This window comes from Clinocottus analis, unplaced genomic scaffold (genome assembly GCF_023055335.1).
Source record: "Clinocottus analis isolate CAN_PGR_092001 unplaced genomic scaffold, fCliAna1.0.p SCAF_21, whole genome shotgun sequence".
NCBI lineage: Eukaryota > Metazoa > Chordata > Actinopteri > Perciformes > Cottidae > Clinocottus > Clinocottus analis.
Window position 1 is genome coordinate 9240431 of NW_027175943.1, and position 19729 is coordinate 9260159.

The following is a 19729-nucleotide window of genomic DNA, read 5'->3' on the forward strand; positions in this document are numbered from 1 at the left end:
AAAAAGTGTTGATAATTGGACCCGTCGTCGACTCTTCTACACACGAGAGGCACCCAATTTTTTTCTCGGGACAATTACAAGTAAGTGCTTATTATCGCTATATTGGACTGTTCATGCCTCAAGAAGTTTCAATAAGGGATGATTTTCTCTATTCATTCAAGAGCAGGCAAAAAGTACATGCGGTGTCTATTGAGGGAACTCGCCAAAGACTGACTTGTGGGAGAGGAGATGGAGCTATGAGATACGCTTTCAATGGCACATGATTGTCATAGCTCAAAGCAGAAAAACAGAGAGGAACAATCACTGTCATGAGCGAAACACGGAACGGATCTACAGCGAGAGTGGGAAGAGAATGGAGAGAACAGGCATGGCTGACACATTCAAATGTGGGGGCACATACTGAAAGAGTTTCATTAAAATGATAACCATCAGAAAAAGGGAAATTCAGGCCTATGTTACATGACAATGCAAAATCATGGGTATTTCCTTGTTACTATGAATCTTCTGAGTGCCAAATCACTGGAACAAGGAGACAGTTAGCTTAGCTTACAGACTGGAGGCAGAGGGAAACTGCTAGCCCAGCTCTGCCAACCAGCATCGTACTAGTTTGCATCTGTTTAATCCGGACCGAAACAAGTATTTTGTGGTTACGTGTGGAATTATTACACATTGATGAAAAGATTCCGTACTTTGCCGTTCAGCACAAAGACACTCACCTCCCCAGTTCTCCAGGCTGAAAAGGTTGCTGAAGTTATGGCTGACAAATGGCGAGATCTTCTTCAGGTCGTGGGTCCGAACCCTGGTTGCCAGGAGCGATTGGTGGGCATCCCTGAAGGTGGTATCCATTAGCAACAGGCCTTGGTGGGCACGGACAGCCTTGGCGAATCCCTCGGGACCGTCACGCAGCAACACGTCACGAAAACCTATTGGAGGATCGCCTGACAGTGGAGGAGAGAGAGAATGACAAATTAATGTTGAAAAGAATGATAAAGGAGGCTAATGGTAATAATCGGTTGTATGAGAAATCAATAGGGAATGTCCACACGATATTCGAGCAGCCCGGGCGAGCAGGTAAGCTGCTGTAATTCACACAGTGTTCTCTTCTTAAGTTGTGCTTTTAACATGTCTGGCACTCGACTTGGCCTCCTCTCATGCCTGTTTAAATCGCCCTCAGCTCAAGGAGATTGACTAGAAAAGAAAACAAGAACTTAAGCCCAGCAGCCATCTTATTAGACACACCACCCACCGATTTGTAAAAATGGATTTCTCCTGCTGACAGTGACTCATCCGGCCATGCTTTTCTATATAAAGTAAGCAGCTACTGTTGAGGGAAACAAGAGATCCCAGTGACTGAGCTCGGTACTGTATGGTTGCTACCGGAAGGCAAACCGGATCCAGAATGGCTGCTTTTGCACTTTCCGTGCGTCTCTAATTGCTCAGCCTTATCAGGCCGGAGACCGTGCTTTTAGGTGCCAAATTTAAGCGCTGCCTTGATGACCATATTTTGAGCATGACATATGTTTATGTTCTATTTTCAATTTATTTTGTGTGGAGGCAGCTACATGGATTACACCGGGATTCTATATTTCATATTCTTTTTCAACCCATGTTCTTTTACATTGATGTGTCATATATCCCTATAACTAAAACATTAATCTTAAAACTCAACAATTATCCCCAGACCAAAGTCTACAGCTAATGCACGTAGCCCTGTGAGGTTGTATTTTCTAGCTAAATGCTAACGCAGGATGCTAACATGCTCAGAATGACAACTTAAACATGCTGATGTTTGGCCAGTGTAATGTTTTCCATGCGCACCATGTTAGTTAATGCAAGCTAACGGCTCATAATTAGCACTTAACACAAAGTATACATGGGAAGGTCATTAGCTTTGCAGGTACTTAGTATGGCATTTTGGCACTAGAGGAAAAGTACTTAGGATTCGTCCTGTGGGGCACGCTTGTCCATAACAAGTGTCATGGCAATCCATCCAATAGTCGTTGAGATATTTCACTCAAAACCAAAAACGGGAAACTCACGAAAGCACAGAAAGGATACCTAAACACAAAGAGTATTATAATCAATCTTCTGGAGACCACACATGTCTCATACAAACATGTCTGTCATTCTATCCTGTTAAGATAGAGATAATTTAATGGAGAAGTGAACATTTTGACCCGCTAGTGACCTCTATATAAAACGCCAGGTTTATCCCATGGAGACCATGACTGTCTTATAAATAATTTCATAGCAATCCATCCTATAAATAATTCAGCATGGTACAACATGTCGGATTAACATTGCCATCCATGGAGATGTGCCGCTTAAGAGCTATGGAAGCTTATATATGATCTAAAGGTACATAAGGTACATAACATATAGCAATATCTAATTAAAGGTTTCAGAAACCATGTAAGATCCACACCCCAAGAAACCCAGGATGAAGACTGCCTGACATGTTGGCATAAGATAAGTGTTTCTCATCCAACCTCCATCAGACGCTAAAAGCTTTCACAAGGAGGAATATAAGCTATTGCTGTGGAATCCCCAAGACAAATGCCATAATTTCCAGATCATAAAAACTAAATAGTTCCCAAAACAAACAAGTTAAATAGTGCAGAAACCTTGCCCTACGGGCTCTGCCTTAACCAACCCTCTTATTTTAATCCCATTCTTTCCTCATCGCTCTTTATTCTCCATGCCTTGCAATTTAACACAAGCACAACCAGAGGCAATCAAATATTGGAGGTGGAATTGGGATCTATTTTCACTGCAGTGTGTACAATAATCAATCAATTAAATTAGTTAATGAGGTCTGCCGGCTTAGTTCTCCTCCAACCCGCTGTCCCTCTCACTCCACCCCATCTCACTTTCCCTCCATCTCTGCGTCGCTGAATATTCTCTAGGCTAAATGAGCTCTGTGAAATCACGCTGCCGTAGCAAATAGATACAGACACTTTGAACTTATCAAGATCTGTGTGTAATACGGCTGACTGGAGAACACCCCGCACACCTATACACACAGAAGAAAATTATTCATGCTCAAAGTCCTCCCATTTCTCACACAAACTTGCTTTCTATGTCTGTTTTGTTTTACCACTCCTTGACATAATTCAGAGGAAATTAGGGCCTTGTGTACTGGGACTACTGGGACCAAAACAATGGCCTCTGCATGTGATACATCTCCAGGAGAGAGAAACAGAGGTCACAGTGTTCAGGTGGATTTGTGTGTGCGTGTCGTATCGTACGCTGCAGAAACAAAAAGCAATAAGGAGACATAAGTCCCAAGTGGATGCTGTGCTCGACAAATGACCCACTTACACACACTTTTCTTTGCATCAAAAACACCGGGCTCTGGCTATCTAGCTTCTTAGCCCTCGCTCCTCTCCTCTTTATCCCAGGCTGGTGTCATTTATTTGAAATTTGTGTAGAAGATAATCTCAGAGGAATAACATCTTGAGTCGTCACCGTACTGGGCCGGTATCTCCTGAGAAGACTGTTAAATGTCTTTGTGTTCAGGAAACTTTTAATTGGCACACCCTGGAGGGAGCGCTAATCAGTGCTTTATTGTAGTCAGGTGTGCTGGAAATCACTTAAGCCGGAACATGTGCAAAGCAGGTTTGTTAACGAGTTGCTACGGCAGCGCGCAACAGAGAAGTTTAATCATTTAGAATTCACAAAATAAGACGGGCGTAGACGGGTATTCACCAAAACGAATATTTCTGCCCCTCCGTTTTCAAAAATAACGTCGTACACACGTGATCGTTTCCCAAAAAGTTTCAGTTGACATGAACCCGCATGATACGCCACCGAGCGCCGTGATCAGTAAGCAAAATGTAAACAGAGGACGCTCATATATGACGTGATGCATTGTTAGTCGCGTACGCTGACGTTTGAGGACCTAAGACTCCGTTTGACCGAGTGCACACGCAAACACGAAAACGGAGTTTTCACAGATCTCCGCTTTGGCAGGAGTTTTTAGAAATGATCGTTTTCAGTGATAAAATCTCCGTTTTCGTGTAAATGAAAGGCCAAACCGCAAGAATGCGTTTTCCCCTCGTGTAAACGGGGCCTAAATCCATGTTACTGTACCCAAATATGTATGTTACATTTGAATTTAATTATTGCTTGTATTTGCCATAACGTCTAAAAATACGCCTGCTGGAAAACTTTTGACTGGCACGAGCTTCAAGGACAGAGTTCTTCAATATAGCGGTATGGGACGTGTGAAACAAACAAACTGAAAGAAATGTTTCAAGAACAAAAAAGAAGAAAAAAGTTACCTTGCAGTACACGCGCAGAGAGTATCTTGAGGTTTCAGAAAGCCACATTTAAGACTCTTTATGACTCTTTTAAGCTACCCGGGGATGAGTTTTGGAGCTAAACAAAAGCAAAACAAAGAAATAAATACAACCGTTTGAAGATGGCTAATGAAAGCATCGAAAAACTAGAAACAGCAACTTATTTGAGACACTAAGTCCATTTGTGCACCAGAACAGCGCACAAATGGGAGAAGGAAAGTAGTCTGTCATTTTTATTAGTCAGACTTCCACAAGCTAGCTCACAGGCATCTGGTGATTAACCTCTACATGTCCTCCATTAAATAAATCCAGACAATAATTGGAACAAGGTGTACTTCTCCACCATCGATGAAGCACCAGCAATCAGCCTACACAGGGAACGTTTTAGACTACAAATCCTAATTAGAAAATAATGGCCTTCCAGTACTTAACGTGTTGTGTCAGGACACCCTCGGCCTGTCTTTCAGGAACACTTTCACTCCCCTCTCTCCCCCGGTGTGGAGTAGGGAGCTGCTGGAGAATAGTTCTTCTCCTCACCGTTCCTCTTTCTCCTTATCTGCAGGTGTGATGCTTTTTTGAAGGATGAGAATGTTCTGATCTTTGCTCCACTCTTTTCTGCGGGTGGTCCACAGTAACACTCCTCAGCCTCCCCTCTTTCTCCATGCATCTATCTATCTTTGACCACATCCCCGTGCCTGCCACAATGGTGATTTTCTCTACGTATAGGGATTATACCCTGCAAACCCCCCTCCCCCCGTTTCATAACCCCCTTCTCCTTCCATGCCCCTGTCCCTCCCTCCATCCACAGAGTGTGATAATACAGGCCTAATCCCTCTCTTCTCCCAATCCCTCCGCCGAATGAAAGAAAGGATATAAGCACATTACAAATCTCATTACTAGGCTTTAGGTATGCCTCTGTGCGTGCCTGTGCTGCATACACTACTTCATCAGCTGTTTACAGTAAGTGTGTGTGTGTGTGTGTGTGAGGAGGGGTGAGAATGTACACAAACCGTCTGCAGAGTACCTGCTCACAACGGTACGCGTCTGCGCAAGTGTTTGATTTTCAAAAGTAAATACCGTGCGCCTGCTGCAATATGATAGACAGGCAATGATAGGCGTGAACACAAGCCTTCCACGAGCAGACAAGTAGCGGGAAGGCACGGAGACGCACGCTTTCTAACTCACAGGCAGACTTACACAAACACGGCAGATTATATTGTCCTTCTCTACGCCATCCCGTTCCACTGTGCAGGGTGTTTAGATGTCAGATTTGATTAGTTATGCCTGATTAGGATTCATATTATTCACATTATTTTGTTAGGAATTTGTGTTTACTGGGCACGCTGGGGTATGTGCTGAGGCAGAACAGGGCGCTGATAAACATGTCAGATTGATACAGCTCACTATTTTGCGGCTGTCAAAAGGAGCAGCTGCAGAAATTCTTGTCAGTTTGAAACCCCCTTGCAGAAATAAAGCTTGGAGCGCAGAGGAAAAGGACAAAAAGTGACAGATCGAGACATTTTCTAAACATAATACTATTTTTAAAAAAAAAAAAAAAAGCCTATTTCGTTGACACAAATTAGCTCCTCATATCGTTATTTCAAGATAAGTATTTATATTTTAGCCTTAGTTTAACCTTTCAAAACTCAGGAAGACACTCTAGGTATTGAAAGGAGCAAAACCAACAGAGCTCAACTCCAGAGACTCTAAGTGGCTCAACAAGCTCGTCAAAGAGCCCAGCTTGGCCTTAGGCCTTTCCTGAGAGACTCCAGGGGCGCTGGTGCAGAGCAGGGTGAGAAGCATAGAACTTCTGCCTTCACGAACAATGAACTGCACCCTCTCACCGCTGTACTCACTGCTCAGCAAAGCACTCTGGGCCAAAACCCCTTTCCTCCCTGAGTGCTAAACTGAGCCATTTAGGAAGGCCTTTCCGCCTACAGCTACGGCCAGTTCCGACAGCCCATTTGTCATTCGGCGGGGGCTTTTATCCAAAGTGCCCTACGGATCCACAAGTGTTTACATTTTTAGCATGGGTGTCCCAGAAGAAATGAAACCCCTCACCCTTGCAGTGGCAGCACCTCGCTAAATTAATCCTAACGTAATACATGCAATAAGGGGGGGATGATGCATTGTGATGGTAACGGTGTCCAGAGACGGCTTCAAAAAAAATTGTGCAAAGACAGAATGAAATTATCAGTTGCTGGTCTCGTTGACACATTGTCCAACCCACAGAACTACACTGTGAAAACGTTTTTTTTTTTTTTTTCATTGCTGGAGCTCCATTACACAATCTGCTTTGAATGCTTTGGCAGGGTATAAAATTGTATTTTGACAGGTGAATGAAGAAGGTGACTTTGGAGTCGGAACTGGGTTGGCATAATAATGTGAGATAGAGTGTGAATTTTGCATTGCTATTAGCTGAACTGCACGCGATCTACATACCCATGGTGCCAGGAGGGATGACTGGGTCTATGGAGGAAGGCTTGGCCTTGACTGGAATGGGTGTAGTTGGTCCATTCACCATCACATGACCTGCAGCATACACAAATACAAGACAGGTCAGATGCAGTTCTGTAACATAGCAAACATGAAATGATGACAATAAAGAAAAGAAGTCGAAAATAAATCAAGGGTTATAAAACATACTGAGGCTGGTAAGGCTCATGGTCACGTGTCCTGTTTTGTGATTTAGAGGTATTTACTATACGTGCTGTAACAAATAAATCTTTCACACCAATCCTCAAGGTCAACTGAAGTGAATGCCTTTTGTAATACGTCTCATCTTTTCTTCATCCACGATCGCCACAGATTCCAGTTTGTTTTTCCGCATTGAGCTTTCTCTATGGCTCGAGATGAACCAAAATCTACCCTTATTATACTGTACAGACCCAATAATTACATTATTCATATCAATGTGCATGTCGGTCTTCACCGCTTCAATAATTCCCTTAAGTGTATGTAACGAAAGAAATCTGGATTTTACAGACTATGTTTCACCTTAAGGGCTTAAAAATGAATACACTATAAAGCGAAGAGCATGACACCTTTTATTTTTCAGCCGATTGTTAGAACCTTGGGTTAAACATCACTGGTTTAAAGTGTGAGTCATATACAAACCAGCTCGGTACTTCTCCCCTCTCTGTTTTTTATCTTCTAACCGTAATATCACAGATTTCAAGTCTAAATGGTGTTATCTTTCATTTTTCCTCTGAGCCAGCATGTCATAATTCTTGTTTTTTTCCCCTCACTGAAATCACCAGAATGAGCTCAGCTAATACACTTACTTCCTGGTTAAAAGATTGATAAACTACTGTGGAAGTCACAGAAATAAGTACATATTCGCTCATGGGATATTTCAGAGCTATTAACCGTGCAATTATGGCTGATTGTATAAAAGCCTAGTTGAATGAACAGTTTGGAACAGACTGACCTCACCATTAGATACAAGGCGCTCCAAAAACACAGCTGTGATGTCACAGCTTTTGAGTCACTCACCCAGGTAGTGCAGAAGCTTCTGGGCTCGGTTCTGGGTTGGTTTGAGGTTGAAGAGTTCCTGGTTCTCGTCGATGAACTGGGTGTCCACGGTGGAGTGGAGGAACTGGTGGTTGTTGAAAACGTTCTGCAGGAATGGGATGTTGGTCTGGACGGAGAAACAAGAGGTTGTTTTTAATTCCTTGCTGTCTTTATTGAGCTTTTGACACAAAGGGCGCGCTGAGGCAGATGTAACTACAAAATACACAAAGTATAGAGGGGCAAACTCGAGTCCTGTTCTGCAAATGAATCATAAAGAAAGAAAAATGGAAGTTCTTTTGAAGACAAGACTTTGCTAAAGAGCCACATTCGAATAACAGAGGACACTAAACGCTGCGCAATCTCAGCTTCAACAGGCGAAGCACAAACACACACAATCAGAGCAAAGAGAGAAAGCCAACTGTTGAAAGTAATTACATTCCGTATTTTGTTGTTGTTTGTTTGCCTCAAAAGTATTATCACGCCAATTAAGCGCTCCAAATGAACAAAGGAGGGAGGAGTGGATGAGAGAGAAGAGATGTAATTGTTCGAGTTAATTTCATTACTACATTTGTTGCTTTTTTTACTCCAACTTTGTGTAAGCGCGTCTTAATAATACGAGTAGACGGCTTTGTATAGTCGTAAGAGACAAAGACAGTGAAAAGGGGGGCGTAGAAGAGGAGGAAAAGGGGAGAGAGATTAGTAGAAAGAAAAGCAGAAATGCTAGTTAGAAGGATTCAGTGAAAGGAGGATATGGTAATCTGGTCTTGGAGCAGCTTTAGATGTGTTTATCGCTGTTTAATGTCCCCCAGGGGAAGGTGCAGAGAAAATGAATGCAAGTGAGGAAAGATTATTTCCCTTCTTTCTTTTGCCAAGAGTGTCTTTGCGCATGACCCAGAATGTCAGCGACTTAAGCGGCATTTAAAAATAAGTAAATGTTTGAAACTCATGACCCTGCATCCAGGTACCCTCTTTGTATTCATAAATGCACATAAGCACACACAACCAGAGCTCAGATCCAAGAGAGAAGCAGAGTCCCACGAGGACCTCCAGCGTCAAGAGCTCATTGATGCAAACGTCTGCCTCACTGTCTTCATACGTGCAGTCCATCAATAGATCTGTCACACATACACACGGGCGTAAACACACGTGAAATACAACCCACAGACCCACAGAATTTACAACCGCAGTTTGGATGTTTAGCCAACCCAGACGAACCCAGAGTGGCTGGACATAATTGTTCCTGCGCAGTCACTCAGCGATCCCATACGTGTGTGGGAAGGGATTTGAGCAATAAACAAACCAGTGTTACACACACCTCATTACCAGCACTGAGCACGAGGGAGATGCAGAAGAGAGATCAATGCGCCCGAGTGAATAAAGCTTACCGACGTAGCCCAAATGAGATGTATAGTAACAGAGGGCCTGAGTTCTTCACATCTATATCTGTTGTTAGGAGGAGAGAGAACAGAGAGAGACAGAGCGAGAACAAAGAGACAACAGCAATACCTTTATTCCAGCTGACAAACAAAAGTCTAATTCCAGAAAGACTGAGTTACAGCAGAAGAAAGAGACATCTTCCACTTTGTCAATAGAGACAATAAAGTGCCATCCATGTTGAACAACATAGAGGAACACAACTGTGGACTTATTTTCAGGCTCTCACATTCCCAGTCAAGGAGAGGGGGGTTTCATTTTCCCAAGTACACAGACAAACGCACACACACACACACAACATGACACTGTATCCTCCGCCTCCTGCTGAGAGCTGGACAGCAGAACCAGAGGAGAGCCGAGGGATCTGTACAGCTGTCCTGCATACAGCAGGCCTACGAATTAGCACTTTATGTGTTGATGGATCAATCCATACGTTAGGGGAAAGTGTCAGTGGGCGTATGTTGTGCATCCTCAGTATGTTGTGTATCCCCATTACAAGACTTTGTGCTAAGCTAAGCAGCTACTAGCCGTGGCATCATAGGTAGTGTACAGGCTTGAGAGAGGTATCAATTTCTCATCTGTCGCTTGGCTGGATTGAGAAAAAAGTTGAACTTTCTCTTAATCTCCTAATTCTTTACTGACGGGCCAATATTTCCCCAAGGTCGAAAAAGAACAATAATATTAAAAATTTAAAAAAAATAAAAAGAGGAAAAAATGTTGTGATTTGTATTTGGTATACTTTCTTTAGAGGAGAGCTTTTTTTATCCTGTTTTTTTTTAATTGGCCTTGGCACATTTTGACATTTCACCTGTTTGTAATTTTCCCTCATTTTTCTACGTTTGATGTAAACTTCATCTATTATTTATACGTGTAAACAAACCTAATAATTGGGCAATAGGTGTGTGTGTGTCTGTGTCTGTGTGGAAGGGGGGTGATCAAAAGGTAGGAATAAAATAAAACAACGCGGAGAGGCAGACACCGAGAATGAGAGATAAATAACGCAAGCAGGCGCTGTTAACGAGAACGACTAAAAATAATGGAGAGGGACAACAGCCTGCGTTAGTACATGGAGGTTTGTCCTTTCCCTCTCTGCTGTAGCAGATCAATGTGTTCATTATCAGCCTGCTCTGTGCGCCTGTGGCGAGCACGCACACCAACACACACAGTCCCTTCAGTTTCTTCTCCACGTTTCCCCTAATGATGAGAAACACACTCCCGAAACACACACACACACACACACGCATGCATGCACACACAGGTCTCTCTCTTTCCACCGCTCAGTGGCATTTTTTTTTTTTTCACTCTTCATCTGGCTCTCGGCGATATCAGACACTCGCACGTACAGCTGCTCGACAGAGGCCGCTCCCTGATTTAGATTCCCCGTAACAATCGCCGGGCGACAGCTCTCGGAGCTTCACACACAGCATGCGGAGCAAACACGTGCGCGCGCTTCCTCACACATTTCAGATGCCGAACACGAGCGCACACCTCTGAGAACTGGAGTAGTAACTGGAGGGGAAAGTAAACACGTCTAAATGGGAACTATTGCTCGCACAGGCACACGTTTACATACACCCACGCGTTAGCAATTTAACGCACGCACACACACACACACACAAACACACACAGGAAAGTCATCTGTCCTCCCTAAAATGACACTGGACTTGGCTAAGAGTTTTTTTTTTAGTTTTTCTTTGTTTTTAGTGAGAGTTGCCAAGTTTTGGAGTTCTATCAAATATGAAGAGCCAACATTTGAAAACTCAATAACAATGTCTCTTTCCAAAAATACTGACCCAATTATACAACATAATCCACAGACCTTGTTGTGAACAATCTCCAGTAAAAACTATGGTTCAAAGCTGAGTTGAGGTAGAACTGCATTTAGAAAGGAACCTACATATGTATCTTTGAGATTTGGGAACTGTCCCTTTAGGTTTGACAAGAAGAAAGAATAAATGTACCACGTTGGTGACATTACTTTCTGCAAATGTTTGCTTAAGAAGGCGTGCCGGAGTTGTCAACAACATTCAAATTAATTTACACCTGGCAGTAAAAAGCAGTCTGGGCATCTTGGGGAGGAAAAGATAAATAAATCACCTTCTATTTGATGTATTCTCGTTGTCTGCAATCTGTGCACTGAGATCCTTTAAAGCCGACCAGACAACAACAAGCAGGTGTTACTGTCCAGGCGGCTCCAAACTTTCCTCTGTATCTAACATTTTACAACTTTTAAAGTAGCGGGGACATGAAGGGTAGAGTCATGTTGGATCTCTCTGCATGTGTCCATCGCCCCATAGGCTCTGTCCCTGAGGTTCAAACAGACGGGGGTTACACATTAAATACTGATGAGATCAAAGACTATATTCAGACTATAATGTGAACATTTACAACTGCCATGTTTTTCCGAATAAAAGAACATGATGTAATAGTCAACCTCTACTTTCCTTTGCTTTGACAGCGCTGATATAAACCTTATATATATATTTCATATTCACGCCTGAGGTCAAGCCTGCCCCTTCACTGACACTAGAAACACTTCATGCTGTGGAATCCACTTTACTCCTACATAGGTATGCACCAAAATACTTTAAGGGACAACAACCAAGAGGAGCTGACTGGAAGGTAGAGTACAAACATGGGATGCCCGGGTCAGATTCAAGGCCAGGGCCCTCGGGGTTGTACTTTAAACGCTGGGCTCTCCCTGTTACGACACTCTGAAAGTTCAGGAATCCTGTGTTACCTCATCGGAAACGTATTGTCCAACATGTGAACATAAAATAGTCAAAATGGAATTCAACATGTGGAAATGTGGTATTTCTTTATTGCTGAAATCTCTTTTCAGCGTGTACTTCCATTTGGTCTCACTGCTTAATCTTCATATTTGAATAAAAAGTGACCGTGGCAGTGAGCCGTTATTTGGATTGTTGAATGAACAGTTAGTGGGAACACTATAGAACATGTCACCCACACAATCTCTAACACACCATGTTGCTCAAACCTCTACCTGTATTGTGAGAAAAAAAAAGCGGTGGTCCAGACTCATTAAAAAGAAGGTCATGGCCACAGTTATTGCCATGGTTACCCAGTGAGGAGTTATTAGTGGAAAGGGAAGATGTAATTGATCATTTTTTCGTGGGACTGTGAACTGTTACCTTCATCACCAACACACATGTTGATTTACAGTGAGGAATCTTAAGCAGATTTGGTTCTCTGACGTTGCGTAAGGCTGGCTCGACAGCGTGCAGCATCCGATCCTGTTCGACACCGCGGACGGACCAAAGAGCTGCAGCCTTCGGACAGCGGGAAGGAGTCGCCAGAATGAAGGAAAGCCTTCAGTGGCGGCTACTTGCGAACCATCGAGGGATCAAATCCATTAATGTTCACTCTGTCTGACATAACATGAAAAATACCAGCGGATGCTAATGAACAGAGACGTAAAGGACCACGGCCGCAACAGAGACCTGTTACTGGTGCAATGAAGAGAGAAACCATGGAATTGTGGCAACTCAGGAACACACTTGACTCACTTGATGTCGGTCTTGTTGGGGATTGGACGGCACTGCTCCCCTCCCGCCCCGCCTTCACAACACCGTTTTAAATCCTGACGCTCGCCGAGAAAGCCGTGCGCACGCTCGGTGAAGCTCTGCGTTGGCAGGGTGTCTGATCTCCAGCTCACCTGGATACACCTACCCGATGGTTCGCTGTAAACAAGTCTGCTCTGTTCGCGCTGCTGGTGGAGATCAGTGTGTTTTACCGTCTTCAAATGCAGACGATAGACTCCAGCTCTTCAAAAAAACATCCGGACTAAACGTCTCATGCTGTCTTAGCATTTCCTCGTCATCGTTACCCGTCAACCACCTTTCTCTCTCTCTCTCACATGCGGCCCCTCTACTTTCTGTTGCCTATTTGAAAACAGATGCTTTAGTCAATTGATTTTGGTGCATTTTGTCCACATGAGGCAAATATAGACTTTGTTTTCTACGAGAACAGGATGCAAAAAGCATCAGATGAGGTGCAGGTGCAGATTTTGAAGTTGCAAAATTTCAAACAGTGCACGCAAATGCACGACACTCGCACGGGCACACACACACACACACACACACACACATACACCTGATCTCCAAACATGGCGTCTCCCTGTCACACAGAACCTCCACGCTACCTCAGTGATTAGGAGTTGAATAGGGGAGCTGTCAGGTCATTCGTCTCTTCTCTCCTCTCCTCCTCTGTCTCCGCTATCCCCATCTGTCACGCCTTAACCACTGGGTCGGGCACATAAACAAGATCAACACATACACACACACAAAGCCGGAGGAGTGAATGTACACCCGCGTAGACAGGCGTGGGGCTCTTGTACTTATATCAGTCACAAATTTACTCAAGCAGACAATGCATGCCCCCCCCCCCCCCCCCCCCACATACACATACACTCAAGCAAACTTAGACTCAAGGACTCTAATGAACCTAAGGCCTGGAAGACAACACACAAGCAAACAATTACATTATTTCCCACCCCCGTCTTTCCATCTGTATCCGTTTTTGTGTCACGACTAGACAGAATGAACAGGTGCCTCGACACTGCCGCTGACAGCACACACTCTGTGCTAATGTGACACAAAAATAAACTGTGACCACTTCTCACCTCTGTGCGTCTTTTCAATTTCCTCTCCTCGAACTCAGAGGCCATGCTTTAATTCTCCACTGGGTTTCTTTGCTCATTTATTTGCTCTTTATTTCTCACCTCTTTTCCTTCACCGCTTCTTTGGCAAGTCACCAATGACTATTCACCATGACAACCATCTTCGTCCAATTCTTTACAAGCGTGAAATAAGGGAAAATGGTTTTAATGCCAAAGGGAAACGCAGCAGCAGTCTGAATACCTCTCATCGCCTCAACCCCAGCCTCACGACCTGTCCCATCACGCAGACTATTTCATGGCTTCGCCTAAAAAACTGGCATCAGTATTTGACATTTACCAAGGGGCTTTTTCCTCACTGGAATAAAACATCTGATTGGTGATCTTTCTGGTAATAACTCCTATCACAGCTCAGAGCGAGGAAGTGTTCACCTTGGACTTCATCAGTCGAGCTTTGGCCAGACACATATTTCAAATCGGAAATAAGCTCATCGGGTAGAACGAAATCTGCCAAAAAAAATATTAAAACATTCTCTCACAAACGCCATGGTTCAATCCATCCTACAGTGCAGCTATGATCCCCTATCGATTTCAAAAGGACTTCAGAAATAGATGTAAAGGAACAAAAGGAGGAAGCTTTGAGAACATGTCAGACAGACTGTAATACCCAGTAATGGGGAGGACTTGCTGGATGTGCTTTCAGATGCCTCTCTGTTGGATAGACCGCTGTCCATGGTGCTGAACTAGCTAGCTCTCCTAGACAAATGATGTGAAAGGGTGAATGTACCAGCTATCTCACTGTTGCCAAGACGTGTCTAGCATAACTCTGTGTCTAATAGGAGAACGACATTGTCGGTCGAAAGCATTAAACCGTAAATGTTTGTTTCATTTACAGTCAATGTGTCAATGCAGCTACAAAATAGTTTGGTTTTGACTGACGTTATATTTTGTTCTCAAGCTCTGTGAAATATAACCATCTCTCTAACCGCCTCCATGTGCCAGCCTATTTACAGGGATAGTGGACACAACAGAGGTGCTTTTCACACACAAAGACATGACGCTGTTCTTGCAACAGCGTCGCAGGATGCCAGTTTCTTTACTACTTGGGAAGACGCATTCACCAGGAATCAAAATCGATGTGTGATGTGTCATTTTTAAACAGCGTGACTCAGACTGTGCTGAACCAGCTAGAAGGAAGCCTCTTTCAGGGACCGTGAGACGCAGGCTTATTAAAACAGATAGCTCCTTAGTGGTATTTTGGGAATGCTTAAGCGGTGGGCCTGTGACGCATTTAACTGCTCGTGATGAACTCCAAACACACAGCGTGAGTCGTCTCAGACTCAGTTTGCGGGTCCTCTGTGTTAATTATACTTGTACTTGTCAATGATCATCTCGCTCTTTATATGTTGCAAAACCATCACGATCATTACGCATTCAGCGCTTGGGACCATGTGTGCCACCGTAACGCATTTACATTGAACGTTTCAATTTTTTAACACTATAAGGACCTTTTTTTCTTCGATTTTGCAGCAACATATCCTCCATCGTTGGGTGTATATTCCTGAAAATCATACAAACTGAAGCGGCTGAGCCCGCAGAGAGCTTTGAGATAGCATGAAGCAGCAGGAGATCTTCAACCTTTTAGAGCCTCAAGAAAACATTGGGAATTCATAGTTTCACTGTGGGGTCCCAGCTCAATAAACCCCATTACTACCGCTGCCACATCAGTAGTAGACCTGGAGCCGATTCGGTGGAAAATGATAACATTGCTGATATTTTACAACAAAAAGTGGATGATCTGCGAGACAGATTATCCATTGACGGGGAGAAGCACACCTCTCATGCTCCACACTACGGGCAGTAGGATGGATTTGCATTTGGATAATCATGCTGAATTGTTTCAGTCCGCCGTTTCAGGTCATCGGCAGCAGATGAGCTTCAGGCAGCGGCTTTCAACGGCAGCCAGTTCCAACGGCGGCTCTCGTGGCCGTTACACGTGTCGGTGGCTACTTGGTAACCTGTCAAAAGTGAGGCGTAATTTTGGTTTTCAGAGTTGACGTGTAGTTTAACATTTGCTCCACCACCCGCTCAGCAGCGGTGTGCTGTGAATGCTAACTCCCCGACTGGAGCCACTTGTGTATTTATAACGAACAAACTCACAGCATGATGAAGTTTCTGTGAAAAATGTTTTAAACTCAGGAACTCATAGACTTGCTGTGAGACCCCACAGTGTGTGCAGACCCAGGGTTTAAAAACACCAACACGCTGCTGTTACTAATAGAATGCCACAACATGCGAGCAGAGGTAGTTCCTAATTTAAAGACCATCGTTGGCTATCATTAACCATCACCTATAATCACCATGTTACAAGATAAACTATAGGATGCAATGGGCATTGCAGCCAAAAACCTTATGTTATCTCACTTCAGCTAAATAATCTAAACAATGTAACCATTAATTATCAGGCTGCTTCCCTTTAAACCTCTCATTACTCCTACTTGGCATCCTCCCAGGAAAGCCTATGACTCATTTTGGATCCAGATTCACATTTAAAATGTGTGGTGTTGCTGTAAAGAGCAACATGCAGTATGAGCCCGCTGTTTATGTGGTTCAAATCCAGTGAAATAAAAAAGGGAAATCTATTGAGGTGTAAAAAAAACAAAAACAAAAAAAAAGCCCAAACAAACAAACAACAAACCAGAAGTGTATAAACCGCAAAGGTTGCAGCAGAGAAAAATAAACAGCCGGCATGAAGCGAAACGAAGGAATCCAGAGCGCTGGAGATGAACACTCAAGGTGTGACCTTCAATTTCAAGTCCTATAGAAAAACTGCAGCTGCACACTAAACTACACCTTTGCCAGTCTAATTAGCAAGTACAGACTGCACACTCCCAAACCATATACTGCATCACTTCCAACACGTTTTTGTGGCAGGTTTTGGGCTGCGAGTGTTACAAAATGTTCTCGGAGTATCAACACTCTTAGTAATGAATGCTTTCGCACACCAGAGCCGATAGAGGTGTTTATAATAACAGTGGAAACAATGGTTGAGCATCATGTTGATGACGGAAGATGAATAGGTTCGAGATCGGGTGGAATATGTTTCTGATATAAGCAGTTATTAAACAAATACAGCTGAAACCAGAAGGTTTCAGCATCGAAGGACATCTTTTTCTTTTCTTTTTCTTTTTTTCACAGTTAATGCCTTCTCATCATTCTAATCGAGATGATACAATACCCCACATTTTATTGTGCACTTTAGGCACGTTGTCTACATTTTTCATATATCCTTTGCCTCAAGTTAATGTTCCAGTTGCATTACAACAACCATCTGCTTTGTGTGTCATAACTCCCTGAGGGTGAAAGGCCACGAGGGCGCGCATCACAGGATTCGTTGAATTAGAAAAGGGAAGAACTAAATGTGATCACATTCAAGTCCTCCGGCCTCCATTTGCCTCCATCATCATCAAAGTAATGCACCTCATCTAATGTGCTCTCTGTATCGATGACTCCCGTCAGGAGGTGATTCATCCACGCCGCACTAATAGATATTGAGCAAAGATCGCTGGACTCCTATTAAAAAAAAAAAGAAAAGAAAAGCTGAACCAATATACAAATGTTGACTCGACTAATAAGACCATATTTAATCCTTCCCTTCCATCTATGGCACAGCATGATGCCTTTAATCCCAAAACATCCATAGTATCTATTTCCAAGGACTTGGCGGCGCGCAGGAGACCAAATGACTAACAACCGCCACTTATTTACAGAATGTACTATAACCGTCTGGATTTTCTCAGCACAGAACATCATGCATTATTTATTTGAACGTTTCATAGCCCTATGTTCGGTCGCCTGTGATTTTCTAGTCATTATTTATAGGTCTTCACATTCCACGTCATGCTCTCTGATCGGGGCAGCTGCTCCTCCCTCTTGCTCCTCCGCATGTGTGTTCTCGCCGTGGCGGCCAGGCGCACACGGGGCCGTGTGCGCCTGGCCGTGGCGCTGAAACGGCCGCTCCATCTAATGGCGTTCCAGTCGGTGCCAGCGAGCCGGCGCGTGTAGCACCGAGGCCCCGGCACGCCGAAACTGCAGTCATTTATTAACGTTATTAGTTAAACCTGTTTTTAACAGGTCATAGTGTCCCGCGTCTATTAGCCGTGTTTAAGCGCAGAGCTAATAATCCAAATCATAATGCGATTACAGTGCCGATGTGACTGAGGTGGCGCCCATCTAAACAGCATGCTCCGATTCCGTTAATGCCATTCTTCTCCCAGTCAGAATGAGCTTAATGACAGAAAAGCGCAGTGCAATTTTAGATTCTGCATTATTTTAGGGGCCTTCTTCAGTCACGTAAACACCTTAATCCAGCCATGACTCTTCCTTTTGGAGTTTCAGCAGCTTCCTCGTGACACATGGCCCTCCAACTGCTTGATGCCACGTGCCAAACGGTGTCAGCTGCTGAGACACTGGAGGCTGCCCCCCCCCTTCCTCCCCCTCCCACTGCAGAGTCTTCAGGAGCACTCCACGTGCACGACACGGTGGACCAGAGTTTACCTTGCAGTGTTCGACCGGGAACAGCCAGGATAAACCAAAGCACTCCAATGCCGACTATGTAATCTGTGCATCGCAGCACAGAGGCCGTGGTTTTAATGGAACGGTTCGCTCTGCAAGCCATCAAAGAGTCTTCCTCGGAGTAGTTCTTCACGCTGATTATAGGCTATAATCTAATAATTATAAGCAAAAAAAAAAAACCATTTGTCAGTGCACTGACAGTTTTTTCTGTTACGCACACACACACACACAGACACACATTATTCTAATCTTAACAGAACTAATGCCAAGAAACTGCCGCTTGTATTAGGCGAAACAATCAACAAACAAAATCTAATTTGCAATCTTTTCATTTGCACCTCCCAGCTTTCGATTTCGACATTTAACTGCCTTTTTCCCCTCTTTCCTGCACACCCCATTGCATTTATGTATAGCTTAATCTAAGTACCAGCCCCCACACATAAAAGAGAAAGTTTTTTTATGAGCTTCCTCTTATACATTGTTTCTTCTGTACATTGTTTCCATTGTAAATTTGGCTTGCATCTTCTTTTCTTTCACAAACACATCCCGGAAGTAATTCAGGCGCTCGATGTCGTCACTGTATCCGTCGAGTTTTTACACTTAAAGCAATAAAGACAAACGGGGCCCAGCGTGTCTTCCTCGTACTTCATTGACTGCTGCCGACGGCCGTGGAAACGCTCCGCCGGCAGTAGCCGGGAAATCATTGCAGACACACTGATGCAGAGGAAAGAAATAAAAGCACAATGACATTTAAATGGCTCCCAGAGCAAAATGAGAAGGCGGGGTCGTGCGGCCATTGTGTGTGTGTGTGTGTGTGTGTGTGTGTGTGTGTGTGTGTGTGTGCGCGTGCGTGGGACTGTCTGTGTGTGACTGTCCTTGTCGCTCATTATCTCGAGATTGAGACAGATAGACGAGGGATCTGCCCTTCTATCGAAACCTCCACACCATTTACCCCTGAAAACACAGCAGAGCAAGAGTGCGTCTGTGTGTGTGTCTGTGTGTGTGTGTGTGTGTGTGTGTGTCATTTAGCCCTGTGAGAGGCGAGTGTCTAACTGCCGGGTGTGCCGGCCGTGTCCTGATTTGTGTGACGCTATTGCGTGTGCGATCGTGGGCCCGTGCCTATCTCTCTTGAGTGAGGGGGGCTGTGTGTGCTGCGTGTGTGTGTGCTGCATGTGTGTGTTGTCCACGTGTGAAGCCAACTTGTGTGGGTGTGTATGAATGGAAGCCTTTGACACAGCGGTGATTATGTGCGACATATTTGTGAGCACAG

The 19729-nt window shown here is 44.0% G+C and overlaps 1 protein-coding gene across 1 annotated transcript in view; it reads right to left on the reverse strand.

Annotated features, from left to right (window-relative positions):
- The window catches only part of pcxb (pyruvate carboxylase b), a 253655-nt gene that overhangs the window by 50723 nt on the left and 183203 nt on the right, over positions 1-19729 (reverse strand). The window contains exons 13-15 of the mRNA XM_068587655.1: positions 7797-7941; positions 6744-6833; positions 717-938 (exon numbers count right to left, since the gene is read on the reverse strand). Of these exons, the coding sequence (XP_068443756.1) occupies positions 717-938; positions 6744-6833; positions 7797-7941 (457 nt within the window). The remainder of the gene's footprint in view (positions 1-716; positions 939-6743; positions 6834-7796; positions 7942-19729) is intronic.